General features: G+C 36.7%; 1 protein-coding gene across 1 annotated transcript; it reads right to left on the bottom strand.

Moving 5' to 3' along the window:
• Positions 1-1541: 1541 nt before the first annotated feature.
• On the bottom strand, positions 1542-25957 carry LOC140235465 (major facilitator superfamily domain-containing protein 6-like). Its single transcript, XM_072315492.1, has 7 exons — positions 25803-25957; positions 9301-10143; positions 8472-8924; positions 3930-4142; positions 3247-3440; positions 3099-3138; positions 1542-1705 (listed from the first exon to the last, which is right to left on the bottom strand). Exons 1-7 carry the CDS (start codon positions 25873-25875, stop codon positions 1542-1544), a joined length of 1980 nt encoding a protein of 659 aa, XP_072171593.1. The 5' UTR covers positions 25876-25957.
• Positions 25958-26832: the final 875 nt, after the last annotated feature.

The following is a 26832-nucleotide window of genomic DNA, read 5'->3' as shown; positions in this document are numbered from 1 at the left end:
ATTACATTTACCAAGTCATGTGATGTCACCCATTTTGTACTCTAAGTGTGTTTCACAGAGGACGCAAGATGGCGCACTGCCCGACCCAGCCCAGGAGACAGCATGCTGACAACCATGCCTTAGCCCCACCGTTGGTACCGGACTTTCCTTAGCCCACTTTCTGTTTACACTTGTTTTTGCGAAAGTGGGCTAGCCCCACCGATAATCCCGTACTATCTGGCCCTGCAAAATAGTAGGGTTAGCACCGCAATTGCGGTGCCAAGCAAACGAGTGTAAACAGAACGAAAAAATAATCCGGGGCTAAGCGACGGAGACGAAGTCCGACCCCCCACTGACAAATCAGAAACGAGGTAATCAAGTGCTGCCGGTGCGTGCGTGTACTTGTACAGTGCACAGCGTAATCATGAATATTCATGTGGTTTCGAAAGTACGGGGCTAAGAAATACGAGTGTAAAAAGGTCAGTTTTCTCCTTAGCCCAGGACAAGAGCTTAGTACGGGATTTATTGGCGAGTGTAAAAAGCTGACAAAATTGGTACGGGACTAACGATAGTCCTGGGTCAGAGAAAGTATGGGGTTAAGAAACACAAGTGTAAAAAGGGCTTATGATTATTTGCATGGCATTGTCACGTTTAATAATTTAGATGGAACAGAATTAAATGTAAATGTGAGAAACATATATTTTCTTATAAATGTGTCTATTTCAATGAGATCATGGCTCATTGAAAACTGTCACTCTATGGAAACACTGTAGTGCACTGCCAGTTAACTGGTGCAGCATCAAAACTGTAGTGATTTCTCACAGTGAATATGACTGAATAAATTGTGTGCACACATTTTGCAGATTTTTAAAAGTTTCTCAGACAAATCATTCACAGCAAATAATTCTATAAAATGTACTATTATCACAGATGTGGAACATAAAATGTATAAAACATGAAGAAAATTGTATGCCAGCTAACATCCCAATGACAGATAGATCCAGGTAAGTGATAGGTGGATGAGTTCGGATTGTACTGATTTATCTCTTGACGACCAGACTGTGACAACTTCATGCAAATGCATTCAAGGTTTTCATGATTTCAACAAGAGTTAAATGATGCTGGGTGCACATCTCTTGTAAACACTCGCTCTACACATTAGTGTAATATTTCAATCGAGAACACCACAAGAATTGAGGTTGTATGCAGTAGTTGAGGAATGCAGAACACCTAGAAATGCAGATCACACCAGTTTTTGACAAATGTGAGATGTTGCATGGACTATATGCCTGCAAGATCTAATGCAACCAAATTCATCACTTTAAAATTCTCGAGTGGCTTTCTCACAAGATATTGAAATAGATCACACAACATTTAAATGTCATTCCAAAGATTTTAGATTCACAGAAATATCTAACAGGTCTTCATGTTTTAAATCCACATTGGAAATCTCCACACATACACATCTTAGCATTTGAAATCTCTCAATATTTCAGCACAAGTGTAAACAGCCCCTTTCACTCTTCATTCAAAACACACCCTACACTTTTCTCTCCCCTAAATCAAACATTTGCAGAGTGAACAACTGCGTTGGTGTCATTGTGGCTGGTGGTCTCACTCTTCATCTGCAGTCCTGTGGTAAACACCATCTCTTCTTCCTCCTCCTCCTTGTTTTTCTTCTCATTTCTCTCAGCATCCACCCAGTTGACTGCATCAATTGGGGCATCTATCCACAAAGTTAAGAACAATTGAAATTTGTTTTGATTAAAAGTAATGTATATGAATATAAATAGATAGATAGATAAATGAATAAATAAACAAATTTAAAACATATATATATATATATATATATATATATATATATATATATATATGAAGACTTTAAATGTAAAAACTGATGTATGCATTTTATCAACTTGAGATTGAGATTGAAGCTGCTGAAAAACAAAGAAAACAATCAAATATCTTCAAAAACATTTCTTGCCATGTAACAAGTGCAGCATCATTGAAAAGATTTAATTTTCTCTATTTGATGATAACATTACTTTAAAAAAAAATTATCACTGAAAATGGTATGTTTTTTTTTTGCATTTAACATGATATAAACATACATAGATGTATATGTATATATACATATATATATATATATATATATATATATATATATATATATATATATACATATATATACATATATATACATATATATATATACATATATATACATATATATACATATATATACATATATGTACATATATATATATATATATATATATATATATACATCACATATACACTGTACAACTGTCCTTGTGAACAAACAACTTATCATAGACACAAACTATAATTTATGTCTGTTTATTTTAAAATGTCTTCTTACGTGACTGCATAGACATGTATTGTATATCTTACTTACTCACCTCTGCAGGCTAAAGTTTCTATTTGAAAACCCACATGCAAATGTGATCATCACATCCCCTTTTATACAATATTCTATTGGTAACTGTCATGAATTATGACATCTTCTCAATTCTGCCAAACTGAACATTGAGCAACCACAACTGTCAAAAAAAAATTATATGTCATCCTTTCACAAAAAGCTGTAAACCTGTCAGAGATCAAAGTAGAGAGAGATTGATATATTCCAGGTTGAAACATTCCACAGATTATTCCAGAGATTGAAATATTCCAGGCAAGATAAAGAGAGAATACACACAAATACTAGTGGGAGAGTAACATAGGACATAAGGATAGAAATCAAATTTAGAGACTTTGAGTATGGAATGAAGTTGTTTTGTGAAATGGTTTGTTGTTTTGCTGTAGTTAAGTAAATTGATAGTTTATCAAAATTATACAATTACTTCTTTGTGTATCTAATTAGGCCCCAGATATTAAGCTTGGCCTACTGGGGATCCTCCAGCATGTCAGTTTGATGTTTCCTTATGTTATATCTCTGCATTCTCTCATGATGATTCTTTACCTCTCAAGCACAAAGTTAGGCATGATAAATGATGAATCAATGTGGGTTTTTTTTTTCAAGTGATTTGTTGCTTTGTACCATGCAGAAACAATAAATAAACATGGAATGAAATTATCAACCCATCACTGCTGCTCACCTTTCTTTCTTCCGTCTCTTTCTTCTCCTTTCCCTCTGTCTCCTTTTTCTTCATCTCCTCCTCCTCCTCCTCCTCCTCCTCCTCCTCCTCCTCCTCCTCCTCCTCCTCCTCCTCCTCCCCTTTCCAGCTCTTTGTCTCCGGATCCCACCTCCATCTCCTCCCCCACTTCCTCCTCCTCCTCCTCCTTCTGCGCTCCTGATCTCTTCCCTCTCAGCAAACACTGAGTGAAACTAAAGTAGATCACCAGCGCCACGATGCACATGGAGCCCACACACCGGAAGAGCACCCTAGCTCCAAACTTGTGGTAGATCATGCCTCCAATAAAGTTGCCTATACCAGCACCTGAGACATAAAGACAGAATCATGTTTGTTTTTCATTAAATCTGGAGAATTCTATTGTAGTTGCACTAGACTTTGAATCAAACAGAAGTCAATAAAACAAAGCAGTTTCCCTCATATTTTTCTTCTTATCTCTTCCATTTTCTGTTCTTTCATGGAGTTCACATTACTACAGTCTCTCTCTCTCTCTCCAATACAAGCCGGTAATTACAACAATGATTATCAATACTCTTGTCCGCCTTGTCTTTCCAAATAGCTGTGGAAGTATAAGTTGTTGTTTAAGAATTTCCTTCCTTAACTTTCAGTGCAATAATCAATTTTAAGATTCCCTGCGTGAACTAAAGTCCTAGTTTGGGGGTTTTCCAATCAATAAAAACATGCAGATAATATCCAGGAATATATGGTATATTCTGGCTTTGCACCACAACGTGAGATGTATAAAGTCTAGAAAGTCAAACCAGAATAAGAAAAAAAACAAACAAACAGACCTACCAATTCCCATGAATGAACATGCCACTATCGACTGCAGAGTGGCGGCCATGCCCTTTGGGGCCACAGTATTGGCAAAGGCGGTGAACATGGGCCAGGCGAGGCCGTAGGTGACCCCATGGAGAAGCTGGACAGGAAGAATGAACCAAGGGTTGCGGACGAGGGAATAGCCGAAGTAACGGATGACGTAGGCTATCAGCGTTATGTACATCACACCTGGAATATGGGCGAGAGATTTTGTAGTAATAAATGGCATCCCATTGGCACAGATGGTGTCCTACATCTGAGCAAACACTTGTAAATGGTACAAAGTGTAAAAATATGATAATTTGCGCTAAACAAAGATTGAAGAAATGGAAGAATGTAATTGGGATCATGTGTGTATATAAATAGCACACAGACAAAAAAGTAAAAGCCTGTAAATATTTGGGAATTTATAGTGATGGAAGATTTATTATGGAATGCATACTGAATATTTGAACTCTAAAGTATAGAAACTTTTGAGTCTATCAAAGACAATACGGTATCGTATTACACAGCAACATTAGCATTACTTCATAATTATGTAATCCAAGCTCATTTTCCCAGCTGTTCCAAAGTGTGGGATAATACCAACAAAACAAAGTCAGACAAGTTACAAATTTTGCAAAATAGATTGGCAGTGTTAAGATTGTGAATCAGTTATTCCCAAGTAAATTATTGTACTCATTATTAAGATTAAATCGACTGCACATCCGCAGATAAAAGCATTTAGCTCAAGTTATGTATCCAGAATATGTTCATCATACTGCCCCTCTATATTTGGATGAACTTTTCACAGTACATCACTCACATTATTCCAAAAGCTCTGGCGACTCGCAATTAATTATGATACGCCCTAAAACAGTTTATGGTAAGAGATTTTTGGCATACAGAGGTGCTTCTCTATGGAATGATTTGGTTTAATATGTTCTATTTAATATTTCCCTTGATACATTAAAAAAAAAATGCATGATTATATAACGTAAGTATGAATGTATGATGTGCAGTCCAATGGAGTACCAACCTAGTACTTGCACTAATCAATACACAGTCAAGATATCAGCAGTACCAATTTTTTTACCCATTTGAATTTCAGTCTGAAATGTGTTTGTTTCTTCTTATTTTCCTTAGGCATGTTGTATCTCACAAGTTTGTTGTTTAACCCTTTTCTTTTTGTGTCTAAAAAATAGATTATATATTTTCATTTGCATATGTTTCATGAGTTATATGTTTGTAACTGTATGCATGTGCATGTACTGTATGTATAATGCTTGTATTATAAACCTGTGTGTGGACCCCTCTGAAAATCAGCCTTTGGCTGACAAGGGGGTTTCACCCCATGAGTGTAAAAAAAATGGATTGAACTGAATTAGCAATCATGATTTTAGCCAAGACATCCATATTACCGGTATATCATAACTTTTTGTTTGCACTTGAGAGTTTTTGCGGAGTAGGCCTGATAAGAGGTATATTATCATTATCTTTAATGACTGTGCCTGAAATTTATCAAGTGCATCATTCAAAGCCAATATTTCTATCATCACTCACTCAAAAATAGGAGGTATTTCATTTTCCTTGTTCTATTTTACAATAATCCTGGTCTTTTATCCAAGTAATAACAGTAAGAAAGGTTATGTCTTTCCATTATAAAGTGCTCTCAAAATGCAACTTTTAACAATTTTTGTGCCCCCCCCCCCAAAAAAAAACCCTTATTCATCCTCACCCACTCACTCACTTCACTCCCTCACTGCTTGCACCCCCCCCCCCCCCCCCCCCCGCATTTTAAAAATCCTGTGTCTGCCACTGCAGTATGAGTTCAATTTTATTTTAAAAAAAATGCTGTAGGCCTGTTGATTAAAAAAAATTCTTCAGGGATTATGGGAATATATGGGCAAATCAAATATTTCATGATTCTAGTCATTATAATCTCAATCAAAAATCTATGACTATGTTGGAATCCCAGTTGGCATATTCCTAGTTACCATCACATATGACAATGCATCACAAAACTAACAAAAAGTTACACAACTAATTTTACTCAAGGAGTCACAACACACAAAACAAGTCAACCCAGTCAATCTTTAGTTTTGTATATTTTCTTTCAGATGTAATTCTAAATCTTGAGATCATGGAATGATATTTTTTGGCATGTTTTTAGGCTGTCTCGGTTTTATGCATTAGGAGCATGGCAAATCACTCTAATACAGATGTTCCATGTTCCACTTTAATAACATTTGGGAGGATAATGGTAATTGCATTGGAAATTAATATCAGTCATGAATATATTGTTCTTAATGAGTGTGCAAAATTACAGCTTTATCTGATCATTTCATGTCATTTCATTTCATTTCAATTTATTTTCATATTTCTCACATATATCACAATAAATAATATAAATGCCCCAAAAAAAATACACAGAACATAATTTAAAATGGATTTCATCGAAATGTTCAAAAGTTTGTCTTGGTATAAATAAGAGGTCTGTATACATGCGAGTTAAACTAAGGTCATAATGCGAAAAATATGATAGGGCCTGCATAAAAGCAAGCTTGTAGAGCCTTATAGTTCTTGCTATGAATTTCACATCCTGTTTTTTTTTTTTTTTTTTTTGTCCAATGTAGGTTCCCTCCACACACAATTTTATTTATCTGTCATGAATGTACCCTTGAGAATAATTTCAATTGATTTTGTAGTATGTAAATCCTTTTTGTATATACCGAACTTATAACTTATAATTTTTGTGTCACTTTACATTGTCATTGATGGATGTTGTAAACACAACACTGTATGATTTGTGTGGAAACCTAATAAATGAAATGAAATGAAATGAAATCATCGCACAGAGCACCGCTGGTCAGGATTACACTTGAATATCTCAAATTAAAAGCCTCTTTTCTCAGTAAACGCTTTTCAAGTTGTGTACTTTCTTTCCATTATCTAAATGGGTACGGGAAGTCCATTTGTATTGAGTTATATATCATGTAAAGATTTGAGTTTTGTTCTTTCTGAATTTGTCTTGATCAAACATCCACGTCTGCCACCTTGTTCGGTAGTTTTGTGATGCAAGATCACTTATCATGGTGATGTGTTACCAGATATTACTACCAAAAAAATGTATATCTTTCTCTTCTTTACTGATGTACAATTCAGATATTGATTTCACCCTACAGGAATAGTTTCATACATATAACTGCCTTTCTGCCATAACATAAAACCTAATGAGTCCTATGAAAAAGTTTGTGGGCAAGAATACCAGAAGCTTGTCATGAAAATTCATGGCGCGTCTTGCCTGATACACAGCATTAAAGCACTGCAATTCACCTGACCACTAAGTGTTTAAGAAGTGGGTGCTAGCAGTTATTGGGGCATCACTTTTGATGGACAATTACCTGTTTGTTGAGGATCGAATGAGAGGGCATAGACCTCATAAATTGTGTTTCTGATTATATCATGCACATCGATCTACATCACAAAGGACTCAAAACATATGACCATCTATTCTGTCTGATATCAACCGTTCGCTACTGTAGTTGTGGTTTACGATTTAACCCCTTGAAGACTAGTCCCGAGAATATAATGTATGTTGGAGCAAAATCAGCCCATCCTCAACGGGTTAAAGGGATGGTACAGTATTTGTGGAGATGAAAATTGGGCTTTTAGCTTTTTGCAAGATACCAAGAAAACACTTATGAAATAGTACAGAGCATACCATTTTACGAGGAATTCAAAGTTTATTTGATGAAAACCGGGTTTGGAATGACTGAAACATCCAAAAACAAAGTAAAACAAAGCAATCGTAATAAAATGTGGGTCCCACACTTTATTAGAATCGCTGTTTTGGATATCTCAGCCATTTCAAAACCAATTTTCATTAAATAAACATTGAATTCCTCATGGAATTACATGCTCTTTCATATTTCATAAGAGGTTTCTCATTATCCCACCAAAAAAATGTTAGAAACCTGAAATTAGGTCTCAACAAAAACTATACAATCCCTTTAATGTAAATAAAAAATGAGCACAGAAATGGAATTCCATCAGGACTGGAACCCAAGACCTCCCTCGCACTTATCCAAAAGTCGATATCTACTCTTACGGTGTATATCAGGTTTATGTAATTTTCTGAGCATACGAGCATTACAGATAAAGGGGTTTCTGGGACGAACATCGTACTGAAGCTTTCCATAGCTAAGTCTGTAAGATCACCAATCTAACAGTCAGGTGGTCTTGGGTTTGACTCCATATGGAATCCAATTTTCCCTGCTCATTTTTCATTTATATTGTGAGTTTTTGGTCAGTGGCCTCTGTCTGCATTCACTACAACTGAAATCAAGAATTAGCCCGTTGAGGACAGGTTGATTTTGCTACCATACACATTTCCCACAGACACTTGCCCGAGTATACTCGGGACTCGTCCTCAACGGGTTAAGCCTCTGAGTGATTTTGATATACAGGGTAGAAGAGGGCAACATAAATTACATTTTGTATGAATAATTTCTAGATAAAACTGCAGACGAGAATTACCTGAATACCCCGCCCGCTTGATGATATTTCCTGAGAAATACATGAAGGGAATCTCAGCAATGGCGGTAAGAGTCACAGCAAGGCCAAGCAACAGGTAAGGGCTCTTCAGATCCGTCTTCATGAATATGAACACGTATGTGAATGTCATCACAAAGGACATGCCCGTTACCACGACGATGAAGAGGAAGAGGATGATCTCTCCTTTGCAGAGGAGGGACTGAAGATTCTTCTTCATGGCATCCGGCTTCCGGTGCTCTGGCAGCCTCATGTTGTAGACAATCAACCCGCAGATGGTCATGCCTACGAGGTAGATGACGAAGGCCGGCTCAAAGCGGTCAGTCTTAGCCCCGGTCAGGTCGGTGTAGACATCCACGGCCACTCCACCAAGGAATGCAAAGAGACCCCAGCTGACCGCACCCCACACTCTGTGCTTGCCATAGTCTTTACGACGGTCTGAGCAGAAACATTGATCTCATAAAGACATCACTTTCACCGCTTGTTCAAGGTGAAAATTACATGAAACATACACTCATTTGCTATACCTGGTACAAATCAGGACTATAAACAATAACATACACCTGAAATGCCAATGATTGACATCATTAAGTAATGTGCCATATTCACATAGCCCTGCCTCATTATAGTCTGATGAAAAATGGTGAATATCAAATTATTACTGTATGCTTATATCTAATTTGCATGTACTAGAAATTCCAGCATTAAACATTTATTAAATTGCAAGAAAACATCATAAGGATTAAATTTACCTCAATCTTTCATATCGACATATTATGAGAAATATTATTGACATCATATACTTCCTCTTTACCTTTCAGCAGCTCCATGGTAAATGCATCAAAGAACATCAAAATGTTGCAGTTAAACGACACGGCAAGAATGCCAAGAAAAATGCAGATGGCAAAGGTAGCCCCCTTCCTCGGGTTGGGAAGTTTCTCTCTCACACATTGGCAGCACACAAGCTGCTGGCAGGAATCACTAACATTTGTAAGAAGGAGATCAGGGACTAAGGCTGGGCTGCTAGTCCCTGTGTTACTGTCCGAGAAGTTGGCAGAATAACCATCCAAATCTCTGCCGCTCCCACTAGGGCACACCACGCTAAACACAACGAGGGCACCATCAGCAGTGCCTTCTACAGTTGTTCCAGCACACTTGTGACATGCCACTTCCTCATCTTGTCCAAAACAGATCACCAAATTACCATCTCTTACACTCCTACCGGCTTCTTTACCAGCTTCGCACAGCTCTGTGCACTGTTCAGTACTTGAACTGTTTGTGATATTTCTGGCATCTCCTCTTATTGAGCGCTGGTGCATCATGTGGTCGGTGCTGAGCTCATTGGCGCACACCAAGCCCTGGTCTTCTAGTCCCGCTTGCATCGGGCACTCCGTAGCAACATCGGCCACCAACGAATCTGGGTGGACCCCTGTCATGGCAGGTACAAAGAGGAAGGTGAAGTAGAGTATGCCGGCACCAGCAATGGCCACCGTGGTAGCCAACCGGTGCTTGCTGAACCGGTCAGCGAGGGTGCCCCACAGGGGACTGAAGATGAATGTTAGGATAGGCTCCAGTGATCGCAAGAGGCCAACCTGCCACACTGTAAGTCCGATGTGGATGAAGAATACTGAAATGAAGGGTAGCATGCAGGCGAAGGCTTTTAATAGAGAAGAGAGAGGGGAGACAAAAAGGAGAAATTCATCACAAAATGTACAAATGAATAAGTTTGGCATTAAATTTCTTTTTAAAGCATGATAAAGAGGTGGATTTTCTTAATTCCACCTCAAGACCAATCCACAATAATATATTCTAGTTTCAAAATATCTGAATGCTGTACAAGACAATTGACTTGGAATATACATATTATAGGACTGTCTTGTGGAAAAAGGGAAAAAGACCTATTTTTATATGTGTGAGTTGTAGTAGCTCTGACACTGGACATCCACTTAATGTCCTATATCTGAGGGACAGCGTGTTTTGCCTCATACTAGAGAGGGTGGTATGATTAGGCCTACATACCGGTACAACATTGCTCAGCTAGACTCCGGTATCAAACATGGGTTCTTTGGTTATGGAGGTAGACGTGCTACCAAGTGAGCCAAATCACCATCCCACACAGATCATATTATACCTCATGGACATCAAGTATTACGGGTGAAAAAATAACATGTCACTGAAGGATATCTAAAATTTTCATAAGCAAAACAAGATAAAAATCATTATTTACCATTTGCAGATGAAACAAAAACCCAGATATTGTGCTTCAAAATAGATCTAAATGTGAGTTTGGAATAAAAATCATTATTTACCATTTGCAGATGAAACAAAAACCCAGCTAGTGCTAGTGCTTCAAAATGGATCTAAATGTGAGTGAAGAATAAAAACAACCAGTGTAAAAAAAAAAAAAAAAAAAAAAAAAAAACTGAATTAGTACAATAAATATCAAGTATTGTTGAATATACAAAATGTGAACTATAATTATGATAAAAATGTTTATAGACTAAACTGTCTATGGTTATGGTTTATTGATAAAATTGTGATATCTCCCTATATTTTAGGCTTTATTGCAAAATGTTTTAATGGTAGGATTTTTTTTTTATACAACTGAACCTACACATAAGCATCAAAAGTGATATCTCAAACATTTTTTAAATCATTGCTTCCAATGGTAAACAGTGCCTTTAAGACAGTGCTAGCACTCTCTCTTCCTACTGAAAAGGCAGGATGCCAGCCTTTTTTTGTGTGTGATTTAATACAAGAATATTGGATAAAGATTATAATCTTTGTCATTGTTATACAAACATTTTTCGAGGCAGAGAAGAATGATAGGGTTATGCTACTATCTTGAAACATGGGACAAACAAGGAGAGAATTGATGAATTGTGAATTCAGAATTATGAGGGCACCCTCAGACAAGAAAAATAATAAAAATAAAAATGAATAGCACAGGGAGGGGGTGTCGCAGAAACACTTTATGATTTATTAGCCATTCCATGAACACCAGCTTCCCTATTCAATTCAATTGCAGAAAGCTGAATAATGTCTTTTGCTGTAATCATTTTCTTTGTCCTTTTTTTTGTGTGTGTGTCGTCAGAGTGGAGCTTGAATTTTCTGTATAATTTTCTAACTTTCTCCCTACGTCAACAATACAAGATATGTGTGGCCCACATCTCATCTGCTTGGTCAAATCTGCCACTATGGGAAAAGGCTGTTCCAAAAATCTTTCTGCACACAGTACATCCATATCACAAAAGAATGGCTGAAAGTTTAACAGTATGGATTCGAAGTCGGATTGATAGCTTGCCCCACCTCCCCCCCCCCCATATCTCTCCCACACTGATGGCATACCAGTAACTCAGACAAGAGGCAGTGGAAAAAAATAGGCTTGCCTGCCATTACATTCACACATGGTATATTCCTACTACAAGCAATATTTTTTTTTTTTTTTCAGGAAGGCATGAAATAAAATTGATGAAAAATGTATCATTATAAGCACTGGAAGTTAGCCAGGTGCACGATCATTCAATCTCACTTAATCTTAAGGCTGCCTATTTTAAAAGATTCTAATTTTCCCCCATATTTCAAAGAGGGACCTAACATGTCCAGAGAAGTCAAGCATTTTTGATCTCCGATGCTGTGAAAACATACACGTGGATGGCTACAATATTCCACATTGCATCACATATTGAATGCCAACTGAGTAATGGGTCCTTTCAGATCTACAAATGATCTTATGTTGTAAGTCCAACTTAAAGTTAATTAATCCTTCTATGATATGTCAAGCAAATCAAAAGTGGCTCTTCTTTGTATAAAGGTGTTTCTTGATTAAGTTTTTACTCAAATTTGACCAGTTTGACCTGTAACACACAATTGAGGAGGTTTAGCTTTACGTAACCTTTTAATCATTCACCATATAGTGATTAAAGTGCATGTTAGTGTATTGTGGAATGAAACCCAAGATGTGGATTGATTGAATGCAGCAATATTAGTAGAATATATCAACAAAGTTTAAAGAAAATTGGACAATCTTTTTAAGCTACAAACTTTTTATAAAGTTTCAGTGCAGCCATCTGGATGAGGAGACTGCTAGAGTTGGTGACAGTAGCCGGGTTCACATGTACATCAATTAGCGGGATACAAATCTCGAGATTTGCATCGCGATCGTCATCCCGAGTTTTTTGCACGTGTGGACAGAAAAAACCCGAAAATTAGCGGGATAAGCATCGCGATGCTAATCCCAAGAAATCTTGCGCTGGTTCGCCAATTAGCGGGATAATTGGCCCCGCGCTGGTACGTGTGAACGGTCGGGATTAGAATCTCGAGTTTTTACATCCCATCATGCAATGCGCACATCACAACAGCGAGGCCTCTGCGAGGAGGTCCTTCACCTCTTTGGAGAACAATAACAACAGCGCGCGAACCACACCAATGACGCGTAAAAGACAATGGACAAAGGAAAGTGCGCACAGGTGGTGATAGAGAAGGGCGCTGTGTGACCCAGTTTGCAGGCTTTGCTGTTATCTCTATCGGCAATTGGCGGGATAATTCGGTACGTGTGGACGCTCGCCAAATTAGCGGGATACCGATCGCGATCGCTATCCCGCTAATTTGGTACGTGTGGACGCTCGCAAAAAAACTCGGGAAGAGCATCGCGATCGTCATCCCGCTAATTTGTACGTGTGAACCCGGCTATTAAGTACTACAATATATTAAAAGGAAGTACAATGAGAATTCCACAAATTTTTGTTCACTTGTGACTGACATACAATAAAGGTAATATCATTTCCCCCAGCTTTCTGAAAGAAGTTGGTTAAGCGCTCTTTTATTATGCTAGAAAAGTGAAAATATGTTGAATCTTCTTGATATCTTTGTAAATCATCACAATGTGTTGTTGTCTTCTCATCCAACGATGGCTGCAGCAAAACTTTAAAATTTCACAGCTCTAGCTTGAACGAATTGTCCAAAATTCCTCAAATTTCACTCATGTCTTCTTCCAACATTGCTGCATTCACTCAATCCACATGTAATATATTTGGGTTTCATTCCTCTCAATCGTTCACCATATGGTAAATAAAGTGCATTCTTCCATGTAAGTGTATCACAGACTGGAATTTTTTAATTGCCAGATCAAGGAGTTAGTGACAAAGCTTCAGTGTCTGAATACCCTGTAACTCTAAACCCGAATTGGAGATTCATGACAAAATTGAAATTCAAACGAGAAGAAATGGGTAGTCTAACACCACTAACTCTGTATGCTGTGTTCTTGCTTGTTTGGTACGTGTTCATTTCCCTACTTTAAGTGCACCCCAATGGATTCGAGGGCAGAGTAACATGCAGCCACCAAACACACAGAAAAAACGTCTAAATAGCCAAGTTTGCCTCCAGACTCGTATCTTATTTCACTGCCTTAGAATGAACAGCAGTGGATAAATCACATCCTCCCTGATTTCCCATGGGACTGTTTTATCGGTGCAACTGTCTGCTATAAACAAGAGAAACACATTTCATCTCACCTTCCGTTCCCAGTTTCAGAAAGTGTTTGCAGAATTGAGCACCTAAGGAATGTTATCCCTCTGGCAAGTCAAGATACGATGATTGTTCTTTTGAGACACGATGTTCACTTTTAGCCAGAGTGTGGTAACCATATCAAATGCATGAACAACTGAACCTGATGTGATGTTATAGATAGAACAAAAACATTCTGTTTGTATACATACAAAACAGTCTGTAATTTTACACATGCATGCATCTTTGTGCATGTCTATGCAGGTACATCGTCATCTTGTTCTACTTTCTGTTTACAATCAAAAGTATTCTTAAAGTATGTTATGACATGAATATTCAGATGAGTGAATTGATAACATCATTACCTCATGACTTGCACGTAATATATGATTTTTCACAATGATTTTGTATATGATCAATGGAAAATTGTGATGCGCAGACATCATCAGCTTGCTGTTTTACATATTCAAATCAAGTATTTGAGAATTCTTCTGCATAAATTAAGGAAACTTCACAATTTCATAACTTTCCTAATCATTATCCAATTTTTTTACATATTTTCACAGTTGTGATTACAAAATATTACTTTTTCTTTTCATACTATACTTTTAACTAATCTGAAATTCCTATTTACAGGTATCAATGGCACAAAATATGGTCAGTTTTACGGTAAAGGGTGTAACTTTCAATTTTTAGCCTTTTGGCCCACCCTGAACACATAGATTTACAGATCTCAAAGATTTTTTCCCATGTGAGTCACCTTATGAGTAGCCACCTTGGGTAGCATAATCAGGTCCAGGTATTGATGCGTTTTGTTTTGACAGTCACATATGTACCCTAAAAATGACTATTTTGTTGCATTGAAATTTATATAACATTTTTGAAATGTTAATAATTTTCTACAGCAACTGCAGAGATCTAATTTTTTATGTTAAAAGCATAGTTGTATGGTCAATTGAAATGACCAAATTAGTTTGGTTTGTATCTGGCCCTTTATTTTAGAATACTATGACTTCAAATTTGAGGTTTCGGAGGCTTCATTTTCCGTTAACAATTGTTTACAAACTTTGATGGACAGTAATGATCAGTGGATGTGTTTTGGTTACTTTCTTTTATGCTGAAAATAGTAAGGTACAGCTAAACTTTAGACTTACATCAAAGTTTACTTGATTCTAGGGCTATTTGAAATTTTGTGATAATTTTATTCCATCAAGTGAAATTTCCGTTAGCAGTTTTGAAGCCTCCGAAACAAAGTGTTTAGTCAAATAATATGAATATAGATAAGAGAAGCGACCTAATCTATATGTCAAAATGTAGGATATGGGGCCCTAACCTAATAGACCAAAAATAGTTAAGATCCGCCAAACTCTCTGAAAATAGGAGACAATACAAATTTTCCGTTAACACGTGAAGCCTCCGAGACGCATGAAGCCTCCGAAACAGCAAAAACATCTAATTTGACATTTCTGATAAATTCTTTGAGTGTCTGCCCCAAATTATGCCATGAAATCATCAACAGACATGGACAGACAACAAAAATAATAAAAACATTATGATACTGCAATAATTTTTTGAGCTAATACACTTTATAGAGAAAAAGTGGTTTCGGAGGCTTCAAAAGGATGTTAACACTGCATTTTTGTGATTTTCTCTGGACAAAATCAAATTAGATTTATTGTTCACCCACCCAATGATCGCTTATGACATATCTAAAGATATTTAATCACATTCAGTTTTCTGGCTGCTTTGTTGACTCACCAATATAGATTTACTATACGATTTACCTATTTTTCTTAAACAGTGCAGACGTGTCACACATAACTCACCTTTTCATTCAGCAATAAAATATTAGCAGATGAGGATGTTGCCCCACAAATATGTTTAAACAGTGTATATCAACTAAAAAAGACACAATTTACCCATCACTTTCTACATAACATACATGATTTTCATAAAAACATAAGGCATACCAGATTAATTTTCCAGATGTTTCGGAGGCTTCATTTTATGTTAACAGCATGTAAATGGAATGTTTTGATTACAATTTTGTAATTCTAAGTCTATCAAATAACTGTTTGGACTGAATGAGACTTAATGATTCCTCAAGCAAGGTGTAGATAGTTGTTTAAATGTATGAAAAGCATTTATTTTGTAGGTTTCCTTTTGAAACAATGGAACAGGCTAGATATTGTGAGTAATGAAAGTGACTTCCAGCTTGCGTGCATGCCCACATCATGCAACAGTAGTGCAACAAAGCAAGTAGTTGTGGATACATCAATGTTCTTAAGTTGGATAACTCATTTTTACTCTTGAGAGAAGTTGAAGTGTTGTGACCATATTTGTATCACTCTTTTGACTGGTTAGACTTTGATAATGAAGACCAAACAATTACTTGATTATTTAGTGTTAAATACACTTTTTTCTTTTTTTTTTTAAAGAACTGAACACTATTCCTGTCCTGAAGATTCAAGGACTTTAATAGATGGTTATTCAAGAGGGAAGCATACACTTAACTAAGAAATATATTACTTTTGAATTTAAGGTTGTATCTTTTATGCATGATCCAGAGCAAATGGTGGAAAATACTTTTTGGATTTTTACACTTTCGACTCACTATCATCTGAGTGTAATAGTTTCGAAACACAATCTTTTACATGTCCATTTATAACCCATTGACATATCCATTCCATTGTTACTCACATGGCATTTGTTTTTGCCATACTAAAATCTTGACTTTTTCAGCTTTCCATTTCTTAACAGTTCTTTGGCTTTCATTTCCAATACTTATTTGGAGGAAAATAATTAATCAATAAATTTGTGATTGGATTTGAAAATAGCTAACATCTTGCAGATTATCATTTCTGTGGTGTGACTTGGATCACAGGGTACTGTTTTGGAATTTTGACATTTGATTACTTCATTCAGACAGGTTTTCATATCAATCTGTATGTCAGATCTGAGGCATGCAAGGTGCAACACAATCTTGATACTACACCCTATTTTCCATACTTTATCATGCTGGCAGTGACCACTTGACTATTTTTGATTAAACAAAATGTAACTTGTGTTACGAAACATCTCTTCGCATACATGTGTGAGACTCTATGACATGTTTGCGGATGTAGTTCTCAGTGCAGTAAATGGACAGTAATGGTTGGGATAGGATTGTTTATAAATGACATCTAGACCTCTACTTATAAATAGCCTGTTGCCATGGGGTACATGTAGTTTACATGGGTGGGTGACTGGAGAAGTTATGTTCATGAAGAACAATATTGAAATGATTGAAATCTTTATAATCTGTTTAGTCCTGGCTTTTCTGGAAAAAGTTACAAGCCCCTAACTATTTTGAAATTCAAAGGTTTAAACTGTAGTCTGTGGGTTTATATACTATTTAAAACAAACTTGTGGGTTTCTAAAAAACTTAGATATTTAAACACATTTGCTGCTTTTTAATTTTTTGCTAAAAAGGTTGTCATTTTTAGAAACAGTAAAAGTTCTGTTAGCAATTTCTCAATGCGTACCTTCAAAAACAGGCCTCCTAGCTGTCACAGGAGTCACACAAACTGGAATTTTATAAAATAACTATAAAAAAAAAGCCTTTGAAGAATTAAAAAAAAAGAAAAATAAAATGATATGAAACAGGGGTGACTTGTATACCACAGAAAAAGAAAGTAAAATTCTAACTATCATATATTATAGGGAACTATACATTTGGTCAACATTTTTTTTTTTAAAATTCAAATTCGTACACAGTCATGGGTAGGGTATGTATATTTATCTTTTCAACAGGCGATTCAAAAAGATGACTGGGATCTTGACCATTTCAATTTCTATTGAGCTCCATGATAATATCACCAATATATTGATTATTCCAACTCCATTTTGATGATGACAGTTTGATGATGACCCTTACATGGAATGGCTGATTGGTGTTTAAGATTGCTGTTCTATGACCATGATCACTGCATTTGATAGCTATAGTAGGGGATATCAGGCATGGTCATATGAAAAAGAATGTTAAACCTTTTTTCCCCTTTCTATATTTTACAATGCTATGTTGTAATCTAACCGTCATGCCATCACATAGTCTATTTTCTATCCCTTTCTCATCAACAGTTGAAATTGATTTCACATACACTGTGTACATATGTATATAAAACAATTATGATGGGTGGTTTATATCAATATACATCCCACAAACTGCACTTATAAAACAAGCAAACATAATCTTTGCATTAAGTCTATAGCTACAGTTCTAACTCATTGAAAGTAATTCTTACTGCATTATGATGAAAAGTTTGACAAATGCATACAGCTGTTCATGTGAGTAGCCTAATCATGTTCTGCATTGCCAAAGTCATGGATATGCAAATACAGTGTATGTATACAACTGAGCATAAAGATTTAAAATATTTTTCTTTGTCTCTTAACATATATGTTGGAAAGTCTTTTTTCTGCATACAAATAAATACTATTTTACATGTTACAACATTGTTAGTTATTTGGAAACAATCTGCTGCATTAATGTACTTCATATCACCTTAAAATGGACCATTTTTGCATGTTAACAGTCATGATGAAGCCTCCGAAACATGCGTTGCTGCTAACTTTAAGCCGCAAAAAAAAAAGATGTTCCTAATCAGTGTACTTTTATTGCTAAACCTGCAGTTTCCTTTAGAATCATATTGCCTCATGTAATGTCATAAATTCAAACTGAGCATTGCTCAAAGTGTACACGGTTTGTTATTCACTTTTGTGGAAGCCAATTTCCTTGTAATAATAAGTACATTTTGTATGAAGGGTAAACATTATGCACTGCCATAAAATGTACATCTGTATACTGTTATTCACATTTTATTGATGCCTTGTTCTTATTCTAGCATGTAGTGATAGTTGCTTACTGTAGTTTTATTATTTTAAGTGAATACAGGACTAGAACTTTGTGTTAGCAGTTTTGAAGCCTCCGAAACACACTAGTTTGTTAACTGAAGCCTCCGAAACTCACAAGTCTGAAAATTTCAACTTTGTCAAAAATAATCAAATTTCTTTGGGATTTGGGTTGATAAATGTTTGTTACCAAGAGATAATTTAGGGCTATGTTTAGAGTGGCTCTTGCTTCTAGAACATTCTTTTAACTTAAAAATAGTTTGTCAGGTACCATTTTTACCTTGAAATTTGAAGTTCACATCCAAATAATTGCAAGAGCAAATATCTGTTGGGGGAAAAGTGTTTTGATATCTCAAATATATGTTCACAGCAAATGAAAAGTTGCATTACCTCCACCATTTATCTTCATTTGGTTGCTGTGGGTGACCAAAACATTCTTGTTGTTTTTACCTAAATTTATCTAAAATTCCATAATAGTCACTTCATTTTTCATATTTAGCCTAAGAATTAAGCTCTGGAATGACAAAATATTGAAAATATAGACATTCCTGTATAAAATAAAGGCAAAGATAAAAATGGAAACACAACTTTAATTTTTGACCCTTGCCACATCAAAGTTACACCCTTTACTGTAAAACTGACCATATCTCAAAGCACATTTACGATCAAAGGGTAAGTGCGATAATATTTGAAGTGTTGTTTGCATCCAAATTTGGAAAAAGAACCACAACAAATCTCAAACCTCTGATCAAAACCCTTAAACAAGGAAAAAGAGCATCTCCCTGTGAGAATTCTACTTCAGGTTTAGTGTCATTGTCAGTGATCGTTTGCTCCTCCTGTGGCACCGGTGAAATCTCTGGTTAAGCCGGAGTGGAGTGGGGGGGGGGGGTGGGGGAGGGGAATGGAGTGGGGGAGGGGCATGAAGCGTGATGCCATCTGACTGGCAATAAATCAAGGACATCCCTAAGCACTGTACGCAGACTGTTTTAACACGTTCCAGGAGTGCGTATGTTGAATGACAATTGTAATGACGCATCACTAGAATCGAGATTCAAAGTAGACATTTTTGCCCTGTGTATGCAAACTGGAATCGCGGTTGGTGATTTGAATCGTAATTCCAATCATGATTCAAATGATGGTCTGGAGATGTTTTCCACTCATGATTCTCCAGAATTATGGAATGAAAAAATTAATCACGCTTTGTGGGGGGGGGGGGGAACTTACGGTGACCTTTCAACCACTTTCGCAGAAAAACCGCGCTCCTAAAATGCTCGCACAGCAGTCAAAGCATGCACAACTGACCACTCACTAGTGGTTAATAAGAACTTTTGAAAAAGTAACACCTCCCCTCCTCAATCCGAAAGCCAAAACTGCAGAATCCGCAAAGCCTTCCTTGGTCATACGTGTGGACACTAATCCAAATCGTAATTGTAATTCAGTATTGCAATTACGTTTCTCGAACCTATGGAATGGATGCTATTCTCAGCAAAGGTGTACAGCCATAACATATTATGATCCCCTTTTACACTGACATTACCCCTTCACTGCTCATCATTATAGCAGTGGCCCAGGGCCTGGCCCACCAAATTTCTAAAAAGGCTACCTTTTGGTAGCCCAATCAGGCAGCTAAACTTCAGATTAAATTGTTAAATTTATTTTTATTTTGGGCCAACCTTACATTTCTTTTTCATGCCATCTAAATTTCAAATTTAAAGCTTTCAGTGATCAAAATGGACCATCAGAGAAAAAAAAAAGTTAAGTGACGAGCCCTGCCCTTGGATAATTTCACTTGTTATCATTATCATTATCATTATTACTGGTGATGATTCACCTCCACTTATAAATCAAAGGTGACCAAGTACCTTAAGTCACACATGCAAACTGCAAATCACAGATATCAACCTTGCTAGCTCTGTGCGTAAATCAGCTCACCTGCCTAGGCAGGGTAGTAGCCCATTTCCCACGCCACTGAAAAGCTGTTGTTGATTTCTGCAAAGTTGCAGAGGGAGAATTTTTCAGACCAGTATGTTATGCAGGCTTAACAAGTGGGAAACTTGTATTTGTTTAGTTTTGTTTTATTTTGTTTTGACTTTTTTTTTTGGAGGGGGGGCTGTTGCTGTTTTTGGGGGAGGGTTACGTGTTATGTTGGAGTTTGAAAAAAGGGGTTAATCGCTGGAAACTTTTTAGATGAAAGAAATTCAGCAGGTGCAATTTCTGTTGCCCCACTAAGATTTACCCCTATTGGGAAGAATTTGGGGAAAATGGATTGTTTGATAATCTCACACCTGTTATAGTTTTGTAATTCATGGTCTAGTCCTTGACACAGGACTTGCGAAAAAGTCTTGGCCCCACAAACACAGCAAATCTCATTGAGTTGATGTTCCCACAGCAAGAGAAACTATGTGGATGGTAAATACCAAGAGTTCATAATTAAAATCAATGTATATGTTTCAGTTTTAGACATAGGTACCACAACTTGTAAAATACTAGTACTACACTGTCAAGTTATGTGTTGTTGCTGTTTTCATAGCTTTTCCCCCATTTATCTCTCTGACCTGATATAAATATAAATATAAGTATACTGTATATGTGCATACATATTATGTATGTATACTTATATGCTGTCTGTTACGAGTAGCTAAATAAACCCACTTGCAAATGAATCTTGTGGACCTTAAATAAAAGAAAAAAACATGCATTACATTTGTTTTGTTTTTTCAACCTCATACCTCTTTTACAGCAAAACAACTTGTAAATTAAACTGCAGCTAAAACATAACATAAATTCTCCTGCCAATGGATTCTGGTTATCAATACCTTAGTGTAAAAAAATTTCTGACAACACAAATTCCTATATATTCTGAGGGGAGAGCATTAAACAATAAAATCCTCTCTCCTTTCATTTAAGCCTGCATGCAGCCAAAAACAAGTCTCACACTAGTCTATACTGTTCATGTGTCATAAAAATACTGGATTTGTGCCAAACACAATAAAAGAAATTTGGCAAATCAAAAGAACTTTAGGGAGAATTAAAGGACAAGTTCACCTTCATAAACATAAGGATTGAGAGAATGCAGCAATATTAGTAGAACACATCAGTGAAAGTTTGAGGAAAATTGGACAGTCAATGCAAAAGTTATGAATTTTTAAAACTTTTGTGTTGGAACCGCTGGATGAGGAGACTACTAAGGCTCGTGATGTCATATGAGTACAACAGTCTCAAGAAAATGTAAAGAAAATTCAACATATTTTCACTCTTTTTCGCATAACAAAAGAGCACTTGACTTGCCTCTTTCTAAAGGCAATGGGAATAATATTACCCATAACATATGTCAGTAACGAGTCAAGGGAACGTGTACTTTTTCTCAAAAGATGAAATTTTGTGAAATTCTCTTTATATTTTCCTTATATTGTTGTACGCATGTGACATCATACACTGCAGTAGTCTTCTCATCCAGTGGTGACTGCGCAAAAACTTCAAAAATTCATAACTTTTGAACGGATTGTCCGATTTTCCTCAAACTTTCAATGATGTGTTCTAATAATATTGCTACATGCTCTCAATCCTTATGTTAATGAAGGTGAACTTGTCCTTTAAGGAACAGTATGTGGCAGATTTTGTTAACAGAAGTAGATTATCAAAAACATACCAGGCAAGATTGTCCAAGACATAAAGAAATCATTCATGAAATGAGCTACAATTTTTCTTCGCAATTTCTCTTCCTTAACCTCTTCTTTTCACCCTTTTTGTTCCTTTTGTAAATCTGATTCATTGACTAGCCCAAATCTCCAAAGCCTGTCATTTACATGGGCTTCTATTTTTTCAATACCACAATAATTTCGAACGAATAGAATCATATAGGTTATGGAGTTGCTCATTTTCTCTTCCACTTGAAATCTATGTTTAAATATTCTGTATTACATTGGCTTGTTTTAATTGTTGTATCTCAAAGAATTTGTGATATTGGAAATGAAATCTAATAGAATTGAATTGGATCAAAATTACAAAGCATGTTGGCAAGACACAATGACAGGATCTTGTCTATATTTTACAGTTTGCATTTCCCTTTAGATTTCTTGGTTTGTGTTTGTTTTTGTTTTTAAGCCTGCATTTGCTTGACATATAACTACTGGCTCGATATGGCAAAAAGGTCAATTTGAAACAGGTTGTTTAAAGATACAATTGTGAAACACAATGCTAATGTTCTGAGAAATTTGTGTAAATTTTTGATGCAACAGGGTTTGAAATCCTATAAGCTTGTAGTAGACAAACTTAACAAACAAACAACCCATGAATCCTCTCAACAGGAAGGAGTAACACAGGACAGGAGGGGAAGCTGGTCAAAATCAGCTTATAGTCCTCAGCTAATAGGGGCGCTCTCATCTGATATTTAATTCCACAAGGCTTTATCAATGTATTCTTGGCCAATTTTTCCTCTCAAGGCCTCCACAAAGAGCAGCAATACCTTAATGATTTTTCTTGGTCCGGGGTATATCCTGACGTTGGAAACTGAATCACTACAAATGATTTCACATCTTAGGAAGACAGTCATCTCTTCAGGCGATTCCTCATTTGTCTTTCCTAGCTAGCGGGGCAGGGAGTGGGCGATATAATATGATACCATGCATCTGCATTGCGCACTTGACTGAGAGAGGAAAAAGAGAAGAAAAAAATCCTGTTGTCATGGTAACCTGCAGGTACATCTTTCTGACTCTTTCATTTGATTATCTTTCCCCTTAATTGAGCTGTTGTGCTCTTCGTGTAGCCCAAGGAAACCACATCTCCGGCATTTGAATGCCTCTTTTCCGGCCCATCATAGAATATTGACTCAACGCGTGGGCATGAAAAAAAAAAGGAGATGGAGCAATGACAGCAAAGCAGTGTCCATCCTTGGGTGACGGCAACATCCATAAAAGTAAAATTGTGATGCAAACAAGAATGCCTAGCTGTAATAAGGGAAGTGTTTCGTAAGAACACAAACACACACGCTATATATATATTTATCACCAGTGCCTGTGATGGTGGCTTAAAGATTAAAACAAACAACCCCGTAGCACAGGAAATGATGATCATTAACATCTATGAATACAGTGTATCTAGTGATGGTGTTGGAGTGTGCAGATCTTGCTGGCAATGGACATGTTGCGACTTGCGAGTGATGTTATATACACACACACTTGCAACCATTAACAACATGACAATGTGATGAAACTCACTGTTCACTGGCTTGTGTGGGAAGAGAATTCAAGAGTCTGTGCACTGGATTTGGTTTGCCCTCAGCATGTTGAATAACTGATTGTGAAATGAAAACCTGGTAACATTCAAGTTGTGCAAAATATTTTTGAGGGGAGAGTTTTTAAGGACAACCCACTATGGTTACATGACTAATCTATCTCTCTATCTAATCCCTATGACCAATGTTATCTTTACATTTAGGCTTATTTGTGACCCCTCAACATATGTGACCCGCTACAACAAAAGGATCCTAAGGTCACTGACGGGTGAGCCGAGAAAATCGAGTTTGAAGTCAGATCACCAAAATCTGTCAAAACGTTCGGATTTCTGTTTTTAACATAATTTTGTAGTCTAATGTATCTTCTATCATCTGCCGAAATTTCCATACTAAATGATCAAAGGAAAGGCCTGAAAATAGCATTTTTCTGGGCCATGCTTGGTTCGCCCGTCAGCGACTTTAGGATCCTTTTGTTGTAGCGGGTCACATATTGCCAAGATAAAGTTACACATATCACAGCCAAGAATGCTGCAAAATGATATAGCATGAGAGAAAAGCATATTTTTTATACTAGTTAATTCAAAAGTGTGGATTTCATACTCAAATAAAAAAGAACAATAATATGATGTTCTGAAAGTTGTGGTAGGAAACCACAACTACTAAATGATAATATGAAAGAAAATAAACAAAATGTAATAATGGTAAAATAGATTGGAACATAAAAAGTAGTACACTGTCTTATGAAAATTTTGTATTAACACACGAGCTGCCACAAACGCCTGTATGTATGGTTATAGCATTACATCACTCTACAGTGGTACAAATACATAGTGCTCATCCCCGTACCAAGCTACTACTCCATTTTTTTTTCAATATAGTGACAAAATGTCTTGTTTGATTTGATGTGTCACTTTTCATACAATATATGGCCCATTTTTTCTAAAATGAGGTGACATTACTGTAACACCAGGGCCCCATTTCATAAAAAGTTGGTATGATAGCAACTCTTGCGGGAATGTCAGTCGTCATGGTAATGACGAGAATCCAGCTTCCTGATTGGCTGTTGCTATTGGAAGTTGCCATTCCAGCAGGAGTTGCCATCCTAACATCTTTTATGAAATGGGGCACAGAAACATGAAACTTTCCCAAATTGGAACCACCAGCCTCTTTTGTGGCAAAAAAAAAAAAAAAAAAAAAAAAAAAACTTTCTTAAATTGCTGCTGGCATTCAAAGCATTGTATAGGCAAAATTCACCCCAAAAAAATCATGCATGTCATCATTTCTTATGTTACAATATATTCTAATATTGTCTTGGACAATCTATAGGTCCTAAGCTTAGAGCGCTACCCCAAACACGATCACATAGTCCTCAGCTATCTCTGAAAACAATAAATGCACAAAAGATGATGAAGACACACACACAAAAAAAAAGTGGCAGGCACTGCGACCCCATGATCAGTTATGTGAGGTTTATTTCATAGATTATCAAAATCATCTATATATCTGCTCATTCACCAAGCAGAGCTCTGCAGTCCTGTTTTATAATGACGCATGCATGCATCGTCAACAAATTGCTAGCAACATTATCAATGCAACTGAATGAACACAATTCAGTACCAGCACTGAAAAGTTAGCGATACATTATCCAGTCATGTCTGAAATGCTTTGAAATGGTTTTGAATATCTACCTCCCAGATAGCTGAAGTACACCATCTTGATCGGCAAAAATTCCCTGTTGATTCTGCAGGTCATTTTGGTCATCCTTGCCAATGTTCAACTGCTGGAGAGAACTGTTCTAGCTGATTGTTCCTGTGTCACTGCAGCCTGGTTGTAAGTGACGAAATGTAGCTGGTTGAGCAGACTGGAGGGTTGAAAAAGAAGAATGCAACATTTATTGCATCCGTAAAATGAAGGGATACACAGGCTACCAAGGTCTATATGTCTTTACAAAATTATTCCTCTTGAAAAGATGGGATATTTTTCTCATCTCATTTGGCACAGAGTCTGAAGGAAAACTATGAAAGCCTTGAGGAACAGCCTTTAGTAAAGGTGTGACAAAATATTCCACCCACGCTTGAGATTCCGAGACATGCCAAGGAATAGATGTCTGGGGAAGACAAGGTAAATACCAAATTAACCCTTTCCACATCACTAAGACAATAGGTTTTGCTGCAGAAATTTTCACACTGTGATCTGTGATCACATTTCCTGGGGCACATCTTTAATGATTTTCAAGGTTACATGGCACTCAATGAAATAAGACTCTTTAGTAACTTCTAATAGCACATAGCACTCCATACCATACCATGAATGCATTACAAAACCCTGTGTTCTGGTAATCAAACAAGCAGCTCTTAGAACATGAATTACATTAGATTTGAAACATTTATCTGGACTCAACAGTGGTGGCGGCCCAACTAAATTGGTGTCGGGCCACCAAATTTCCAAAAAGATTTCCTTCCGGTGGCCCACTGGCAAACTATGATTCAAATTGGACTGAAAGATTTCCTTTTATTTCTGGCCAATACATTTCTTTTTTGGTCCACCAAACTTTCAAAATGAAAGATTTCAGCTGCCAGAACATGCCACCAGAGAAGTTAATGTTGTGCCCTGGACAGTGTGTACAATGCTATGGGGTTTTTAGTGCGAATCGGCACTCGAAGCACACATAGGACTAATCACATTTCATAGCCATAGGTCAAACTGTTCAGACTGCAA

This window comes from Diadema setosum, chromosome 11, assembly GCF_964275005.1.
Source record: "Diadema setosum chromosome 11, eeDiaSeto1, whole genome shotgun sequence".
Lineage (NCBI taxonomy): Eukaryota > Metazoa > Echinodermata > Echinoidea > Diadematoida > Diadematidae > Diadema > Diadema setosum.
This window is presented reverse-complemented; position numbering and strand designations above follow the sequence as displayed.